Below are 18,640 nucleotides of genomic sequence, written 5' to 3' on the forward strand. Positions count from 1 at the left end.
TGTTCACATGATTGGAAAGTAGTAACTAGATTCTTAAGTAGCAGACAATTCAAATAATCGCCTCAGTAAATGTACTAGCTTTTTACCACTATATTTAAGTGTCCATTTTCTATAAAAATATTGTTGCCAGTCGTTTGTTACCAGCAATGGTTTCTTTAAAGTACAAATGCTTAGCGCTTTCGCGTTTGAGATCTTATGGTCCTTGCAGGCTTCCATAGTCGCTTTAGCGTAAGAATGGCTGGCTGGATGTGGCTTCGCTGTGTTTTAGGGCCTCATTTGCAACGAATTCACCGTTCACCGGACCAGTATCAATCCGAGGGCAGAACGGGAAGAAGGGTAGGTATATGTATCATGATACTGTGTCCATTTGTTAACACTCACCTGCTAAATTTGAGCAGGGTTTAATGTCATAGCAACGGCTGCGGCCCGGAAGTGTCAGCTGTTTGTTATTGAAATCCTATTTAGTAGGGGTGACAGGTTATAAATAAATACATGGGGTGGGGGCGTCTGTAGCTTAGTTGGTAAGGCACCCGTCCACGAACCACAGGGCCAGTGGCTCGATCCCCGGTTTGGGATAAGACACTGAACCTACAACAGCAAATTCCCATTCCCAGCGCCGGCCCAAGCCCGGTAGCGGCAGGAATGGCATCCAGCGTAAAAAAAAAAAAAAAATGAAACTGCCAAATCAACATGCGGACTATGATAAGCTGTGGTGACCGTGAACTCACGGGATAAGCCGAAAGGAAAAAGAACGGCTTATAAATAAATGCAAAGTAATAAAGTGACAGGCATTTTCTTATGTACGTGTGTTTTTCTTGATTTCCTTTTTTTTTTTTAAATCATACTTCACGCCGCCAACCAGCCAACATTACACCGTAGAATTAAGTGACATTTACCTGGTTATGCAAACGCTAGCTGGCAAACCAGGGGAGCTTAAACTGCCAAGACGGGAAAAAAAGACCAGCTTAACCGAAAAAGAAAATAATAAGTCATATGTATAGTTATTCGTAAAGTCTAACAGAGCCACTGTAGGGAGTATGTGTAGTTTGAATACCTGCCACCTTTTCCCTGTAATGACTATTTCAGTGCTACTAGCTATGCTAATGCTCGCTAACAAAAAGGTAGACTTTAGCATCAGTGCTAATGCTATTTCTGTCTTAACAGGGATGGAACTACCAACCCAGAAGTCTAGAGAAACATACTGACAGCATCCTTGGTTGGGTCGGTATGGCTATATGATCGATCCATTTCGATCGATTTGACAGAAATAAAAAGTTACGTTAAGTATTGTTTGTTTTTTCTTTCATCCAGGCTTCAGCATTGTGGTCATTGTCCTACTACAGCTCTCCTCTTCTCCTCTGCTATCTCTACAGGAAAGGTAGGTTGTATAAATAATGTGGTGGGACATGTACAGTATCACTTTTGTTATTATTCCCTGAAGTTATAGATGGAGTCAAAACACTTTATCAAGCAAAAAACAGCAAAGACAGCTGTTTGATGCGTGGATTTGCCGCATTTCTCTGTATATATTATATTTCTATATGTACTTCTGTGACATGATTATGGAATTTGGACTAATGTTTGGAGAAATTACATTTAACAATGTCACATTGAGCCGTGGTAATCTGTGACATTTTGCGGTGGTTTCTGATGTGTAAAATGTTGTTTATTGAGCCACTAATTATAAAAGCATAATAAAAAGAATAATCAAAAATGAATAGGGGCAGCAGAGGCTCTGGAAAGCGGGTTGTCCACAAACTGCAGGGCTAGTGGTTCTATCCCCAGATCCTCAGGTCTACATGCCAAAGTGTCCTTGAGCACCCAACGGTGTACTTGGTGTATGTCCAGTCCTGACAAATCACAAATACACACAATTCTTTTTTTCTCATAGTGTGTAGTACTTTTTTACTCTTAAAATTTAAGCTTGACATGTATCAGTAGTATTATAGTAGTAATGTATTTTTCTCAATGGCAATTCTCTGCCACTAGGGTTTTTTTGTAACAATAGTTGTTCTACAATTTACATCAACTTCATGAACTGAATCATCCGCCATGTCTGCATATCAAGAGAACTAATTTGCTCAAGGATCTGTGGTAATCTTTGTTGTGTAATTGAGCTTCTTTTATTGATTTATGCACATCGTTGTAGGGTAGTTGTCAGATTGAATATGCATGTACTGGTGCCTCCTTATGAAGTCAAGCCTGACAGAAATGGGGATTGCATAGATACCTGTCACATTGTTGTTTTTGTATTTTAGGCTACATCTGCAGCAGTAAGTTGGTTCCAGTGAGTCAATATGTGGGAACCATCCTGGTGTGTCTTCTAGGAGTGGCCTGTCTTAGAGGTGAGCCTACTGATTTGTGACTAGCAGGCAAAAACTAATTGATTCATCATTAGATGTCTCTGTATATGTTGCCTATGCCTGTGCATGCCAATGAGCTCTAATTATCATTGAAACAGTAGCACAAGGTCTACACCTACAATGCATACTAAACACACGGTTGAGGTTTTGTAGCACAGGTTTTTTATCTCATGTGTACTCTACTTATATCTGTCTCTTGTCTTTGCTGTCCCTCCTTTCATTCCTTCCCTAGGGTGGGGGAGATGGAAGAACTCTGAGTATCTACAGTTTATCTCCGTTCTTGAAGAAACCAAGAAGAATCACACACTAGCAAACAAGGTGAGATCATGGCAGCACAAGGCCAGTAATCGGCATCAATACTGGAATTGCTATGTTTATTAATACTTTATTTTACTTTAAGTAAGGGGATACATTAATAATAAGACAACTTTTGTAACTTTTTTTATTTTGTGCTTTCGATACAGAAAAAACTCAGGTGCTATGACTTTGACTTCTCATACTGGCCTGTAGATTTCAGCTGGTCAGAAGTCAGCAGTCCGTAAGTTTTGGCTCTACTGTTGATCACCATTTACGATGACATTGTGATAAAAAACAGTTTTGTTCCCATAAGGTTTGATCACTGCAAATACATGCATTGTGATTAATAAATTCATCCATTGTTTTGTTTCAATGTGAGCCTTTGACTCTGTGTATGACAGGAAACTGTCCAAGGCTGGTGTTTCTCTGCTGAAACCAGAGCCCAGATTAAGAGGGGCAGCAGACAGTGTCCTCAACTCTATGCGCACGCTACCATGTCACATCATCAGGTAGATGCAGTTATGTAACACAATCCCCCCCAAAAAAACTAAACGGGAGAACACTGCAGATCTGGCATTACTACCATAGTAAGGACATAGATACAGATACTTTGTCCAGTTTTGCTGTATTTATGTTTGTTTTTCAATCTCACCAGTTTTCTTATCGCCCACTCATTTGGGAGGAGGATGCTGTACCCTGGCTCTGTAGGTTTATTGCAGAAAGCCATGAGGCCCATGCTCCAGCAAGGCCAGGCTAGGTTAATAGAAGAGGTAAATAAAAGCATAAACACTCCTAGCTGTCTAGACTCACTTTAATAAATACTGAACATCTACTGCCCTCCATTTTGTCATAGCTTGATGGCCAAAGGAACAAAGTTGTTGCCTGTGATGGTAATGAAATTGACACAATGTTTGTGGATCGAAGGAGAGATGGGGGGCAGAACGGCAAGACTCTGGTGAATATCTGCAGTCATTTGTTGTATTTGTGCCTTGGGGTTGTTCATGGTCAAATTCCATTCCCATCAATCACATTATAGAAGGTTCTTTAAATGTATATCTGCCACAGGTCATCTGCTGTGAGGGCAATGCTGGCTTCTATGAGGTGGGCTGCATGAACACTCCACTGGAAGGTGAGGAATTCCCCACTTCACAGAAACATTCTAGTTAAATTGTTTTTCAAAAACACTTTTTTATTGTATATTTTTTAATCTAAACATATTGTATTAAAGCTCAATCTTGTAATGGTGTGCCCTGTAGGTGGCTACTCTGTACTAGGCTGGAACCACCCTGGCTTTGGAGGCAGTACGGTAAACGGTGTTCTTTGATTTTGTACCACAAACCTGTATCAATGTACAGACTAGATATGAGTGTTCTTTACCTGAACAAACACTGCAGTACAGTATGTTGACATTCTGGTTTTCTTTGGACACTATTGCTCAAGTACACTCCCATGATGAATGATTGTAAATCTCTTTGGAAGCACGTTGTGTTATAGGCTGAAGTGGTATATTCATTTTAATAATAGATTAATATTTTTTCTTGGGTGTTGCTGCCAGGGAGTACCGTTCCCCCAGAATGAGGCCAATGCCATGGATGTTGTGATCCAGTTTGCAATACACAGACTGGGCTTTCAGCTCAGTGACATTGTTGTTTATGCCTGGTCTATAGGAGGATTCACAGGTACACGTCAACAATAAATAATCAACACTTTTACTGCTTCTTCCCAGGTTCTGGTTATTCCCATGTTTTATTTTCTGTCCATCTCTCACCATTTATTTCACAGCCAGTTGGGCAGCAATGTCATACCCAGAGATCAAGTCATTAGTGCTGGATGCCTCCTTCGATGATCTCTTGCCTTTGGCCCTAAAGATTATGCCAGACAGCTGGAGTGAGTCTTATAGGTTATAGACCATAAACTCACTTGTGTTTCTGTTTGTTTGTTTGTTTTGTTGTTGTTTTTTTTTTTGCCGTAGATAAGTTTGTTTCAACAGCTGAAATGTTTTTGTTCCCTCTTAGGACCATTGGTACAGCACACAGTTAGGCAGTACATGAACCTGAACAATGCAGAGCAAGTTGTTAAGTGAGTGGGACCATTCTTTTTAACATTGTAATTTTCATTCAAGTTAAATTCTGCATATTTTAGTATTATGCTATTTACTGACATTTAACATTGAAACTACATTGTTGTTGGCATAACTCAGTTGCTGATAATACAATTTCTTCTTCTCCTTTAGATACCAGGGACCAGTCCTGCTTATCAGGAGAACCAGAGATGAGATCATCACAACAACGTAAGTCTCCACACTAAAATAAAAATGGTGGTGGTTTTGCTTTCATTTGTTTTATCACCTGCAAAATTTAACAGAAAACATTTGGTTACAGTTGATTGAAATAGTTTGCACCCCCTTATATTAAAATGGCAAAAAGAGAAAAAAAAACAAAAAAAAATTTATATTAGTACAAACCCTCTTGGTAATTAACTTCAGTGTATAAAATCATATGTCTGTCAACACTCAATGCTTGATGTGTGGCACCAAGTGTGTTAAATTTGGGACAGAGTCAAGCAGTTTGCTGAGAGCAACAAAATACACTAGGATCAGTAAAACAGCTTCAGAAGACCTCAAAATAAAATTGGTATACCTTCCTAAAGCCAAAAAAAGATATACAAATATTTCAAAGCATTTAGGCATACCAGTGCCTCGAAATGGGGAAAATATAATCCAGAAATGGAAGAAACATAGACACATGCTTTAAGTGTAGAAGACCAAGAAAAATGAAAGAGGTTATAGGAAACTTGCTTGAGAGCTATGTGAGAATTCATACTAAACAGCAGGGGACTCGACAAAGTTCTTAGAGGCAACTGGAATAAAGGTCCACAGTCAAGCATAGTTTGCACAAGTCTAGACTGGGAGCCAAGCCGCTGCTTACTTCTAGAGTTATTGCAGCATGCTTGAAATATGCTAAGGAGCATGTAAACAAATCATCTGATTTTTGGAGCAAAATTATGTGGTCTGATGAGAGCAAAGTCAAATTATTACGTCAGGTATGATCCCACAGTCAAACAGAGTAGAGTCTTGCTAATGATTTGTGGGTATATGTCTGCATCAGGCACTGGAGCTCTGCATAAAGTGGAAGGAAGAATGAAAGCAGCTTAATATCCGATTTTAAAGCAAGACCTCCTACCATGAGTATAAAACTAAAAAAGAAGAAATGTTTCCCGTGGTCTTTCCAGACTTGATTATCATTGAAAACCTGTAGATAGATTTGAAAAAGGCTGTACGTAGCAACAACTAAGCAAACTAGTAGACTTGGAACAATTATGCCCTATACAATGGGCTAAAATGACACTTTATTACACAAAAATGTAGACCAAATTTTATAGAGATGAAATACAAAATTTATTATTTTACTATTAACTTTGTTTTTATAAATCATGACCATTTCCGATGAAGGAACATTTGTACTAGCTGAATCTGCATTAAATATTATGTTGCTTATGGTCAGGTTTTACTTTTTGCCATTTCACAGTATGTCAAGGCATAGTTTGCACTCAACTGTAAAGCCTTATTTTGCATCTGATACCATAGACCATTCTGTTTAAATTGTGTGATCACAACTTAATTTCCATTCACCTTCACTACCAGTGGAGTAAGAAAGAAAATCTAAGGTGTGTACTGTTACAGAGGTCCAGAGGACATCATGTCTAACAGAGGCAATGACCTCTTGCTCAAACTGCTACAATCCAGGTCAGTGTCTTCTCTCTGAAACATCTAATCTCAGTAATGTCACGGATGGATATGCAAAGTGTCTTTTGGTTTGTTGAATGTCATGTAAGAACAAGCAGTGACATCATTTTCTGTTCTCAGGTACCCAAAAATAATGACTGATGAAGGGATCAGAGTTGTTAGACAATGGTTGGGAGCCTCCAATCCATTAGAAGAAGGTAAGTGTCGTCACATGTTCAGATCCCTTTGTTAGCCACTTAACATTCCCTTTAAACTATGTAAAACATAACATGTAAAATTAAATCCAGGTCTTAATTTTGAGCTCCTTTGTAGTTTGTGTTGTAACAGCTGTGTGTAATGCAAACTCACTCTGGTTTTGCAGCATCTGTCTACAGTGGCTACGAAGTGGACGATGACTGGTGTGTATCTGTTCTGCAGTCATATCAGGCTGACAGAGATGTTTTGTTTCCATGGAGTGTCGGTAAGCTCCCACTCTTCTCACATTACCAGGCAAATAAACTGCACACAATCCTACCCTTATACCTGCACAGTACTTGTATGTGGTCTTGTTCCCAGGTGAAGATATGACACTAGAGGGAAGGCGGCAGCTGGCTCTTTTCTTGGTAAGAAGAATAATAATCTAGTTATTCATGCACTTAATCTTTGTGTGTACAGTTGTTTGTCAAGTCCAGTTTAAAGAACAGACACCTGTTCTCTGTATCTCATCACTCCAAGTCAGGTTGTTACTGTAGGTAATCTGGTTCCTAAATTCACTCAAAGTAATTTTCTTTCTTTCCCTAAAACCCCTGCTTACGGTTTGACTACCTTCCCCCTTCTCTCACAGCTCCAAAAAAAAAAGACATCATTAACACTGAGGAACACATTTATGGTTGCCATAGAAACCAGCTCACCTGTGCTCTCAGGTTGACTGGTGTAATATATTTCACCGCGCTCAGCTTATTGAAGTCATTTAACATCAAACAAGAGGAGTGCCATCAATTATAGCTAATGCTATGCTTTCCCTCCCTTGGTAATGCCTTTTGAATAAGGCTTTATTCACCTCGCTTGTAAACCCTTAAGAAACGGAGAGATTTGTAAGGCGTTCAGCCAGGCAGACCAAACCTAATATAATCAAGCTCTGCACTTTTTTTTCCCACTGCCCTCCCACACCTCTAATTCTCCATTCCTCCTCCATTGCCACTGTCTTTTCTCTCTCCAAGGCACGGAAATACATGCGAAACTTTGAATCGACACACTGCACTCCTCTACCCGCCTCCGAGTTCCACTCACCCTGGAGACTGTAAAGAAAGAAGGCTGGATGGATGAATGAGAACAAATGAGCAGTGGAGGATTTGGATAGGCTGTGGTCAGAATACGTTCCTAGCATGTTGTGAATGTATTTTGGTTCAGATTTTGTAATGTATAGTGTTGCTGTGTGGGCACCTGGAAAGATCTGGTGTAGTATCGCAACCCTGCAGCCAAAAACCTCTAAGATGTGTTATCTAATTTCTTATAAGGTTAGTGTTTGGTCACTTTTCAGTGTTTTTGTCTCTTTAAAAATTGGGAACAAAGGATGCATTTTGAGTAAATGGACAAGCCATTGCTCACTCCTTCCATTCTTCCCTCTTTGGCTGTATTTGTTAAAATAAACTGATTAAAAACAGTGCTACAATTTGTACTTAATGTTTATATTTTTAAAAAATGCAGCCAAACTGTCATACTTTTAATTTTTTCCCCCCTCCTGTGGGCATTGTGTTTAAGAACAAAGTTGTATCCTATAATGATGCTCAAATATTCCACTAAATATACCCAATAAAGTTTCACATAATATTCATTGTTTTTTCCAAATATACAAGATATTTAAAATTATTAAATTGCTTGAGCAAAATGCACCACTAAAGACAATGTCAGATATAAGTGGTTTATTGAATTCTCTGCACACTACATTTGAAAAATGAGTGAAGAAAATTAACACACTGACGAAAAGAAATGGGAATAAATCTAGACTTAAGGGAAAGTTTACATCATTTTGCTGAAGTTGTCCATGGCTTCTTTGACTTTTTCAAGTTCAGTTTGGCTCTGCCGTAGCTGTTGAGAGAAGGAAGTATTTTTTTTTAACTGGTATAAATTCACCTGGAAAAACCCTGAGTGTCAATTTATTTTTCCCACCTTCTCAGCATCTTGCTCCTGCACCTTCACTGGCACCTTCTCTTTGTAGTCATTCTTTGCCACCTTCTCTCTCAGTTTTTCCATCTGTTTTTCCAAGTCACCTTTCTTTGTCAGTAGTTTAGCTATTTCCTTCTCCACATCAATGAGGCCCTGGGTAAATAAAGGAGAAGGCAACAGTTGTTTATTTTGTATCAAGGATTGGGGGAATAACTACACCTTAATTCAGCAGGAGCAATTACCATGTAGACATTCATACTACTCAGTTATGTAATATGACAAAACAAAAGGTGAATTTAACAGATTCAGAACTGTGTGATACATGGGAAAGGTCACCCAATCTCACGTTGCAAGGTTCCAAAGCTAATATTTTCTCACGTCAGGGATCCGAGATGCCGAACAAAATTGAGCAGATTACCAGCAATCACCTTGAGCATAAGGTTGACAGTACATCTGTCGGAGGCAATGGCCACAGCGCAGCCTTCTGGGACAGGCTGGTTGTCCATCAGAGGGATGATGGCCTGCGAGTAAGACAATGTCTGAATCTGCAGACTGTACTTCTCCACCAGGGACACGGTTGTACAGTCTATGCACTGGAGGTAGCCTGTGAGAGTATGGTGCAGACTGAAGTTAGAACATCATGAACAGCACTTTACTGACAAGATGCAATAAGGATTCACTACACTCTGGTTGTTTGATTTAGACCATTAGTGTGAACAGAATCATTGGTGGTTTCATTCATTTGGCCATTAAACTGTTGAAATCCTCAATTGAGTGAACTACACTATACACTGTTCCACAATTTGAACAGTTTTACAGCTGTATATTTTACAACCTCAACATACAGTATCTCTAGAATGTAAAAAAGTAATAATATAAAATGGCCCTAACTGGAAGTTACCATGTAATGTATTGTATGTTAAAACTAATTAGTTTGTGTGCCATCTTACAGTCAGCCCGGGTTTTTGTGAGGTTGTAATCCGCCCTGAGAGACCGGATGGTCTTCACCACAGACATTACAAAATCCATATCACGGTCAACCTCCTCATTGTGCCAGCAGAACTACAACAAAATCATATAAATTTTACACTTTACAGTAACAGGAGGAAAAAGAATTTTGATCTGCTATTCTAAATTATTCTTTGATCAGCAAGAACGAACTCTATCTTTTCCGTAACTCACCTCTTCGGCATCAGGATATGATGTGACACAAATGCTCGGGGGATCACTCTGAGGTCGTCTTCTTGGTAACCTCTGGTAGAGTTCTTCAGTGACAAATGGCATCAAGGGAGACAAAAGGCGCAGACCAACCTCTAGACAAGTGTAAAGGGTCTGTCTGCACACCAGAACCTGCCTCTGGCTGGTGCTGTCTTCTGCTTTGCTGATCACTGGTTTCACACTTTCCTGGATAATAGGAGGGGGAGGGAAGAGGTAAGAGAAAAGTAGTGGAATTTGTTATGGAGTACACTGTTCTTTGCAAAACCAAAGATGAATACACATGTGCTGCTCAATGGTAACACTTTCTTACCAGGTAGACATCACAGAGCTCATACAGCCAGAAGTTGTAGATGGCGGTGGTGATCCCTGGGAAGTCGTAGGCCTTAAAGCCAGCATCACAGAGACCAACAGCTGCACACAGTCTAGACAAAATCCATCTGTCTGACACACTCTCTTCTCCACACAACTAAGAGGATCAAAAGAAGAGTAAATAAGAAGCGTTCAGATTTAGTTAACAACTCCTGCACTGGGTAGCTCCTACATCTCCATGTATTCAGAATTACAAAGCAGGGTAGCACACCGGCAAACCAAGCCCCCAGACAACTAATGGTAACCGAAAACATTTTTCCTATTTTTATTGGTCAAAACATGATGTGTTTCACTGGATTAATATAAATAAGCATGGAGAAAGTTTTGTTTATGTTCTGGATCCTTTATCTTTTCCCATGGTCTCACCTGAGCTTTCTCTGATGGTACAAAGTTGTCTCCCAGAGTCTTCATGGCAAACTTCACAGCATTCCACAGTTTGTTGCAGAAGTGACGGTAACCCAAGATGCGGTTGACATCCAGGTTGATGTCCCTACCTAGGGGACACAAACCGGAATAAATGAGGATTTGAGTGCATATTAACATAGATTGATTTTGTACTACTTAATTTGTAATTAATTATTATTTTTTAAATATATTTTATAAATTCAAGACTGGGCTGCAGGCTGTTGGCCAATGAATGCACAACAAGGGAGAAAGTAAGGAGCACATAAAATAATAAATATATGCACCTTGGCTGGTGTAGGCACACAGGGCAAACCGCAGAGCATCTGTGCCACACTCAGGGATGCCATTTGGATAGTCTGACTTCTGGCCCTGCTTTGCTTTCTCCACCTCAAGTGGATCCAAGTTGGTGTCCATCAGCTGGTCATGTAGACCCTAGAGGGTAAAGGGATGGGGGATATAGAAGTCACAATTAAAAATCAAAGCAATGTGTTGAATTTTTATCCGACAAATAAGAAATTGTTCAACTGCATTTTGATGTCTTAAACAGGCAGGCAAGAAAGGAGCTTTAAGGGAAATTATTATGGGTAAAATGAAGTTCAAAATGTCCTAAAAGTCCTTCAGTGCCCTCTAGAGGACAGGTCTACAACATCTGACTAAACAGTTCTCCCCTACTGCTGGAGATTGATGGTCTCAATAAAAGCTTGTCAGAAGCAGAGAAAAAGTGCTTCATAAGAATAATAACATAAGAATATAGGCCTCTGGGGGCAATGAGAATGTGGTAACCACGTAAAAGACAATGCTAATGGGAAACAGGAGAGGATGTGTTTTGTATGTGCATATCTTAACATGCACCAAAATGCAATTTGGCATTACCTCTAGGGAGATTCCTGTAATGACATCCAGAGGGTCAATGACATTGCCCAGAGATTTACTCATCTTCCTTCCGTGGGCGTCCCTCACCACTGCGTGTAAATAAACCTGGGAACAACAACATTACTGAATCATGTCCAGCTACCAACACTAACATCATGCCCTGTTGTGCTATATTGTGGGGTTTTTTTGGCTGTTTTAACTGGTCCCACCTCTTTGAAAGGCAGCTTGCCGGTCAGTTTGAGGCCCATCATAACCATACGGGCAACCCAGAAAAACAGAATGTCATGACCTGTCTCAAGCAAGGTGCCAGGGTAAAAGACGTTTAGGTCCTCAGTCTAAAGAAGACCACAAACACCAACATTTATGATTAAGATAAATACTGCAAACACACGTAGGAAACAAAATAACATGTTTAAAGTCAATTTAATAAATTTGTATAAAAGGTATACCCTCTTTTTTAAATAATTTGCAGTTGTAAAGCACTAATATTAAGATGATATTACTACCAATGACTACAGAAAAAAACCTGTGCCAATTGAAACTGGTTAACTACAGTCTTTTACCTCATTAGGCCATCCAAAGATAGAAAAGGGGAAAATGCCAGATGAGAACCAAGTGTCCAGAACATCCTCATCTGAAAAACAGGAGCAAAAGTTGTTTAATCCAAATGAATATGGAGTAGAATTAATTAAATTATATGAATCTGTGAAGTTGCATAACATGAACTGATCAGAAATCCTTTGCAATAATTGTGGTAATAAAACAGCTAAAATAAAACCTGTTAAATCTTACCCTGCCTAAGGGTCATTTTGTCAACAGACACATTAAAGCGTTTTGCTGCCTTCTCTCTGGCTTCTTCTTCTGACCGCCCACTCACCCAGTAGTGACCGTCCACATCCTGGAGGAAAAAGAAAAAAAAGAAGATTAGAAATAATTAAACAATAACACAAACAGCTGTCATCAAACAACAAAAAAACCTTTAGCGATGATAATAGAGTGAAATGTAATTTTACCTCTCCTGGTTTGACAGAAGGATCATTGACAGTGATGAAGTAAGCAGGAATACGGTGACCCCACCACAGCTGCCGAGAGATGCACCAGTCCCTGAGAGAAAGCCACATGATATCTGAAACTGGACTTACTATGCTTACCACTCAGCATTTCAAAATAATTCACAGACCAGAGTTAAGTAGTCAATTCCTTTCTTAATACTATAAACAGTAATGTAATAACCAACCATTACAAATTAACTCTGGTTCCAAATTCTTAATTTTGAAAATATGCAGCTTTCAAAAGGCATATTAAATACATCTAAATCTTTCAACCATAACTAAAATTCTATAACAATAATATAATAAAATAACTATTTTGAGCATTAAGCTTAAAACTGAAATAATTTGGAAAAAAAAGAAGGGAGAGGAAATTACCTAATGTTGTCCATCCAGTTGAACCATGTCTTGAGGTGATGATCAGGGATGATTTTGAGCCTTCCCTCTCGGACGGCATCTGCGGCCTGCTTGCCCATGTCTGTACAGTTTACATACCACTGCGGCTTCAACAGGGGCTCCACAATGTCCTTGGAACGACTGATGGGACACATATACAATGGAGTTTAAAATATTAAAACATGGATACACATAAAAGACTGATAATCACACACGAACTCGACTTTACCTGCAAACTGGAACTACCATAGGGTTGTCTTTGATTTCCTTAAAGTGGCCTCTGTCCTTGAGAGCTTGCAGCACAGCCTTCCTTGCCTCAAAACGTTTCATCCCCTGGGGAACACATAGAGTAGCTACAAGTGAAAAATTACAAAGTAATGCTGTTACAGCTGACTTTTAGTGTCACATTGGAAATGTACCCTCTGCAGGGGTAAGGACAATAATGAGACACTATACCAGGAAGGGAGGAGGTACGTTAATGAGCAGGCCATTCTCATCCAAGATGTTGATGAAGGCCAGATTGTGTCTCACTCCAACCTCATAGTCATTATGGTCATGGGCTGGCGTGATTTTGACAGCGCCTGAACAAAAATTGGTGCATAGGGCCAAGAGAGGTAGAGAGGAGGGGGAAAAAACACAACGGACGTAATGAGGCGAGTGGCCTGACTTAATGACTTGGTATGATTATTTATTCACAGCACACCGCTTGTCTCATCCTGTCACAACTCATACCTGTTCCAAAGCTCATGTCCACAAAGTCATCGAAAACAATCGGCATCTTGCGGTCACAGAAGGGATGCAGCACCATTTTTCCTTTCAAATGCTGATATCTTGGGTCATCAGGGTGAACAGCTACAGCAGTGTCTCCCAGCATGGTCTCGATACGAGTTGTGGCCACAATCACTTCCTGGTCTTAGGAGCAGAAGGAGAACAAAGTGTAAAGAACAGTATTACTTAAATGGCACAAGGTGTCTTTGATTAACATATTTTGCCATTTAACGAGTTCATGTACCTGATCCATCGACCTTGTAGGCGAAAGACACTAGGACCCCAAACTCCACTTTCTCCTTATAACCAGGTACAGGCAAAAGAGTCCTGCCAGTGAGCTCCTTCTTATCTACCTGCGAATGATGTAGCAGAGTTAATGAAGAACGCAAAGTATGCACAGTACTAAAAGCAGGTTGAATGTGTCACAATCACAATATTGGTTAACAAAGTAGGGATTGGTACTGTTTACAATGTTTAGCCATACATACCACAATTACAAACTTCCTTGGTTGTACTTTTCTGTGTATAATGGCAAAATATTTTTAAACTATTATTTTCAGGTATTTTGCTTTTACTTCTAAGTAAAAGCAAAATATCTGAAAATCCCAAATAATCGGGGGAGAGATATGGAAGTGACATGCAACAAATGTTCTGAGCATGACATAAACACTGTGGTATGTGGTGGACATCTTAGAGCCTGGCCTGCTGGATGTCACTTCACACTTCACTCTATAAATAAAGAATGTTAATAAGATTAAGAAATTATCAAACAACCAATGCCATGACTGTAATCCCCTGAAATTAGAACATAACAAGGAAGTAGTAGGAAGTACACTAACAGACCTTATTTTAGTATTGGCCCAGAACATTAACTCATTATAAAGGAACACATCTGATTGCAAAACTGCCTAAATACAAAATGACTTGCCTCTATGTCAGAAATGGCAGAGTTTAGTGTGCAGGACCAGTTCACCAGCCTCTTGCTTCTGTAGATCACTCCCTCATCATGCATGCGGATAAAGGCCTCTTGGACTGCATAGGAAAGTTTCTGGACAGCGAGAAATCATAGACAGGAGGATGAGCATTACTTCTTCAGACCTGATATTCAAATTGAATTCTGGCATTTTAGAAAACTCACTGGGTCCATAGTGAAGCAGGCTCTGTCCCAATCCAGAGAGGAACCAAGCTTTTTCAGCTGGTGGTAGATACGGTCTCCTTTCCTACAAAGAGAAAAGGGCAAACATATTTTTGTGCCTGTATTGTAATATTTCTTTCAGTTCAAATCTATCACATCTCATTTTTATAACATCTTCAACTTACTCATTCTTCCACTTCCAGACTTCGCCAATGAAGTTTTCCCTGCCCAGATCATGCCGGCTCAAGCCCCTCTCTTTCATCAGCTTCTTTTCCACCACCACCTGTGTGGCAATGCCAGCATGGTCACAGCCTGGGTTCCACAGGGTGGTCTCGCCTCGCATCCTGTGCCTGGACACAGAAAGGAAAACACACAAATCAAACACATGGCACACAGAGAAGTAAATTTATGACTATAAATTTAAGGTTATTCAGTGTTCAGAAACTAATGGTTACCATCTGGTCAGACTGTCTTGAATAGCATTGGTGAGGGCGTGACCCAGGTGAAGCGATCCAGTCACATTAGGTGGAGGGATACACATCATGAAAATGCCAGATGGGTTCTGCTCAGTAATACTCTTCCTCTGCATGATAGAGTGAAATACATTATGTTTCAGACTACGATTATCAATAAAAATATGAGATTTTCCGCTGTGCTGCTATAGTGTCAGAGGAAGGAAAATCTTACCCCATACTCAGGCTTGAAGAATCCCTGCTTCTCCCACCATTGATACCAGGCAGCCTCCACATACTGAGGGCTGTAGGAGTCAGGAAGTGAACTAATGACATCTGTTAACAGAAGCAGTAAAGAGAAAATGCAGAGATGTGCAGCTTAATCATGCTCAAATATGATTAAGCTATTTAAAGCAAAGAAATTATAGTGAAGAAGTCTGAACCCCTGATCGCATTCTAAAGAACAATCTCTCCACTTACAAAAAGGACTAAAGTATTAAGTGAGACTTTATTCAGAAAACTGTGTCCAATCTAACACTACGTGACACTATCTGATGGCAGAGTATCAGTGTTTGTGCTTCCCAGCTAGGATGAAGTTATCACAGGTTATCATGTCAGTGTATGTTATGTGCACACTCTGTACATGCACTCCAACCCATCCACAGTAAAAAAAAAAAAAAAAAACACCTTTTTTCTCCCCAGCAGGTGTTGGGATGTTGTATGTGATCACTCCTAAATCCTTCTTCTCCGGTTTAGCCTTTTTCTGAGAGAAAAAAAACAAAAGAAAGAACACACATGGATTTCTATACAATAGTAATGTTAAAGTCAATTTGTTTATTTATTATGGTTTTCAATTCTGCACCAACATCTTACAAGAACTTCTGTTGAATTTGATAATCTATACCTCTGCTTGAGGATGTGCCTTTTTCTTTGCCTCCATTTCTTTCTTCTGTTGGAACTTTTCCAGCTTTTCTTTCTTCTTAGCTTCCTTCTTCAACTGGGCTTCTGTCTTTGGAGGGCCTGAGAAGTGAAAGTGACAGAAAATTAAAACATGGTTTATGCAAATCCAGAAATATATCAACTGTGGCACAAAGCTGCCTGACCATTAGCTGCAGCACTGGCAGAATCAGCAGCAGGGGTGCCATTAGCAGCCTTTGTAGCAGCATTCGTCTTCAGGGTAACTGGCACCATTTTCTCACACAGACTGATCTTCCCCAGCACCTTTAGAAACTGTGGCTGATTAATGCAGGTTGTGAACCACCTGGTAACATTGGTCAAGCTCAGTCTGTCTGATGGCTCCAATGCCTAGAAATAAAATGATAAGAACGTAATGATAATATTGTAGATTGAGATTTATACTGAAGTCACATTTTGACAGGGAGCAAACATGGCTATGATTCATCCTTTAGCTATAGCTTTTCCTTGTTAATTGCAAGTTGCTGATATTACACACAATTTTCAAAACCAGAATTTGTCCCGATAAGTAGAAAACCAGCAACTACATGGAAACACTTGTAAATATTGCACAATTTACATACATATTTAAAAGGTAGAAGAACAGCTGTAGCTACAGCTATATCAGCCAAGGTGATGCTCTCTCCCACCAGGAAGGTTCTTGGTTCCAGGGTCTGATTGAGAACTTTTAGAACACGCATTAACTCTGCACGAGAACTCTGCTGGAGCTGAAAAAGCACAACAAGTCACGTATTCACCTTACAAAAATAAATCACACACAGACACGTGTCTAATTAAGCATCTGGATGCTGCTCACACCTTTTTATCCACTCCCATCACCCCCATTAGTGGGAAGACCACAGCGCAGGACACTGGGGTGAGCTCATTGTCTGCAAAGCTGAGCCACTGCCACACCTGGCTCTGCTGCTTTGTACCTACACCAGCCCTCTTTGCCTGAGCAGCCAAGTACCAGGACACACTACTGGCCCCACTCAGGATGGATCCACCTTCCCCAGCACCCAGCACCAGATTTGGCCTAGAATGTGCATTCAGAGATGCAGGAGGGTCCTCTGTGATGGTCACAGGGCGAGAGGATGAACAAAACTCTGCAGTTATGAGAGCCAGAAGGCTCCTGAAGTCATCAGGGTGAGGGGACACATAGAGAGTGGTCATCTTTAGTAGAGAGAGAAATGTTGAACACTGTTAAGTGGTTGAAATTTGTGTTCATCGTACTTCCTTTCTGTTCAATCAGTGCTGAGAAAAGAATGATGCCTGGTATGCTGTATGAGATATTTAGTGATATATGAGATATTTAGTGTCTGCTGGTATCTGGTTAAAGGTAATTTTAACAAAGACCCCCACCAAACGTTTTTATTTTTTTGCAACTCAGTTAAATGGGTGCAAGAAAACAATAAACTTTTCATATATTACATTACATTTTCTTCAAACATGTGGAGTTGAAACCCCCTTTCTAGCCTTGTCCTATGTCTATGTCTAACCCATTAAACCCTCAAAAAAAGTCTCAATAAATTTATTTCAATAATATTATTATTGCAACATGTCAGATGATAAGGGTTATGCTAGCTAGTTAGTATTTGCTTCTGCAAAGATGGCTTCTGTCACCTGTCAAAGGCTGATGAAAAGTGCTGCCATAACGTTTACAGGCTGGTTAGCTTTAGCTAATCATACAAACTAAGGATAAAGTTTTGTACCTACTTACGGTGCTTTATATGTATTTGCCTGCGGAGTCATTGTTTTAAACATGTTGTAACGTTCGTGGTTGGTAATTTATGACTTGTTGTTGAAAAAACTGTATAAAAAGTTATCCATACCTTTTTTGAAAGAGAAACAAACGTTAGCATGTACAGCACAAACACACGAGCTTTCTCCAGTGCTCGGCGATCTGATGCAATGAACGGCTTCCGGGTGTGATCCGCCGCTCCCGCCGCAAACCGGATGTGTAGGTTTGTTTTGTGTTTTTAATAACAAAACAATACAAACAACAAGTTGTGTGAAATGTTACTTGTTTTTTTACTACGGAGTACACGCCTCAATAAAAAACAGTTAACAGCAGATAAATGCAGGAGTTGGAGTTTGGTCATGAAATGTACCAAATGTATTCAAAGTGAAAGAATTCAGTTGGGAGAATAGTTCATGTGAAATAGTTTAATTATTTTATATATTATAATATTTATCACATTATTTTAATATTATTAATATTGCACTAATATATAAGCTGCATCATGTTGTCATTCCTTGACATTGATCTCATTTTAACTACCCTATACAATTTCTTCACTGATCAGATAAATGCAGTGCAAAATTATTATATTTTCACCTAAAAACTAGCATTTTCTTAGGTCTCGGAAAATAGAAATTTGGAACAAAAAATTATTTTCTTTGTGCTTAAAATATTTGCATATGTATAAATTACCTTTTATTTTTCAAACCTAATAATATAAGAAATGCAA

At 39.5% G+C, this 18,640-nt stretch overlaps 2 protein-coding genes across 3 annotated transcripts; one reads left to right on the forward strand and one right to left on the reverse strand.

Annotated features, from left to right (window-relative positions):
* Positions 1–180: 180 nt before the first annotated feature.
* On the forward strand, positions 181–8,218 carry abhd16a (abhydrolase domain containing 16A, phospholipase). Its single transcript, XM_067509509.1, has 20 exons — positions 181–336; positions 1,165–1,221; positions 1,312–1,378; positions 2,259–2,345; positions 2,596–2,681; positions 2,828–2,901; positions 3,062–3,169; positions 3,316–3,430; positions 3,514–3,615; positions 3,726–3,789; positions 3,917–3,966; positions 4,216–4,339; positions 4,443–4,547; positions 4,676–4,739; positions 4,894–4,950; positions 6,343–6,405; positions 6,526–6,602; positions 6,767–6,865; positions 6,961–7,007; positions 7,605–8,218. The coding sequence occupies exons 1-20, from the start codon at positions 196–198 to the stop codon at positions 7,686–7,688; spliced, it is 1,671 nt and encodes a 556-aa protein (XP_067365610.1). The 5' UTR covers positions 181–195; the 3' UTR covers positions 7,689–8,218.
* A 73-nt stretch (positions 8,219–8,291) lies between these two features.
* vars1 (valyl-tRNA synthetase 1) lies at positions 8,292–18,099 on the reverse strand. 2 transcript variants are annotated; one of them, XM_067509444.1, is made up of 29 exons: positions 18,002–18,099; positions 16,989–17,342; positions 16,754–16,897; positions 16,319–16,520; positions 16,120–16,235; positions 15,903–15,978; positions 15,451–15,551; positions 15,219–15,346; positions 14,949–15,113; positions 14,767–14,848; positions 14,557–14,676; positions 13,873–13,981; positions 13,593–13,772; positions 13,317–13,441; positions 13,090–13,193; positions 12,843–13,001; positions 12,429–12,519; positions 12,208–12,313; positions 11,979–12,049; positions 11,625–11,750; positions 11,416–11,520; positions 10,827–10,974; positions 10,504–10,631; positions 10,079–10,234; positions 9,733–9,954; positions 9,501–9,612; positions 8,979–9,154; positions 8,554–8,703; positions 8,292–8,472 (listed from the first exon to the last, which is right to left on the reverse strand). In XM_067509444.1, the coding sequence occupies exons 1-29, from the start codon at positions 18,029–18,031 to the stop codon at positions 8,404–8,406; spliced, it is 3,855 nt and encodes a 1,284-aa protein (XP_067365545.1). In that variant the 5' UTR covers positions 18,032–18,099; the 3' UTR covers positions 8,292–8,403. The 2 variants fall into 2 exon arrangements, with proteins under 2 accessions (XP_067365545.1, XP_067365546.1); XM_067509445.1 differs by having other exon boundaries at positions 13,873–13,977; positions 14,553–14,676.
* Between the last annotated feature and the right edge of the window lie 541 nt (positions 18,100–18,640).

Source organism: Channa argus, chromosome 7, assembly GCF_033026475.1.
Source record: "Channa argus isolate prfri chromosome 7, Channa argus male v1.0, whole genome shotgun sequence".
NCBI classification, from domain to species: domain Eukaryota; kingdom Metazoa; phylum Chordata; class Actinopteri; order Anabantiformes; family Channidae; genus Channa; species Channa argus.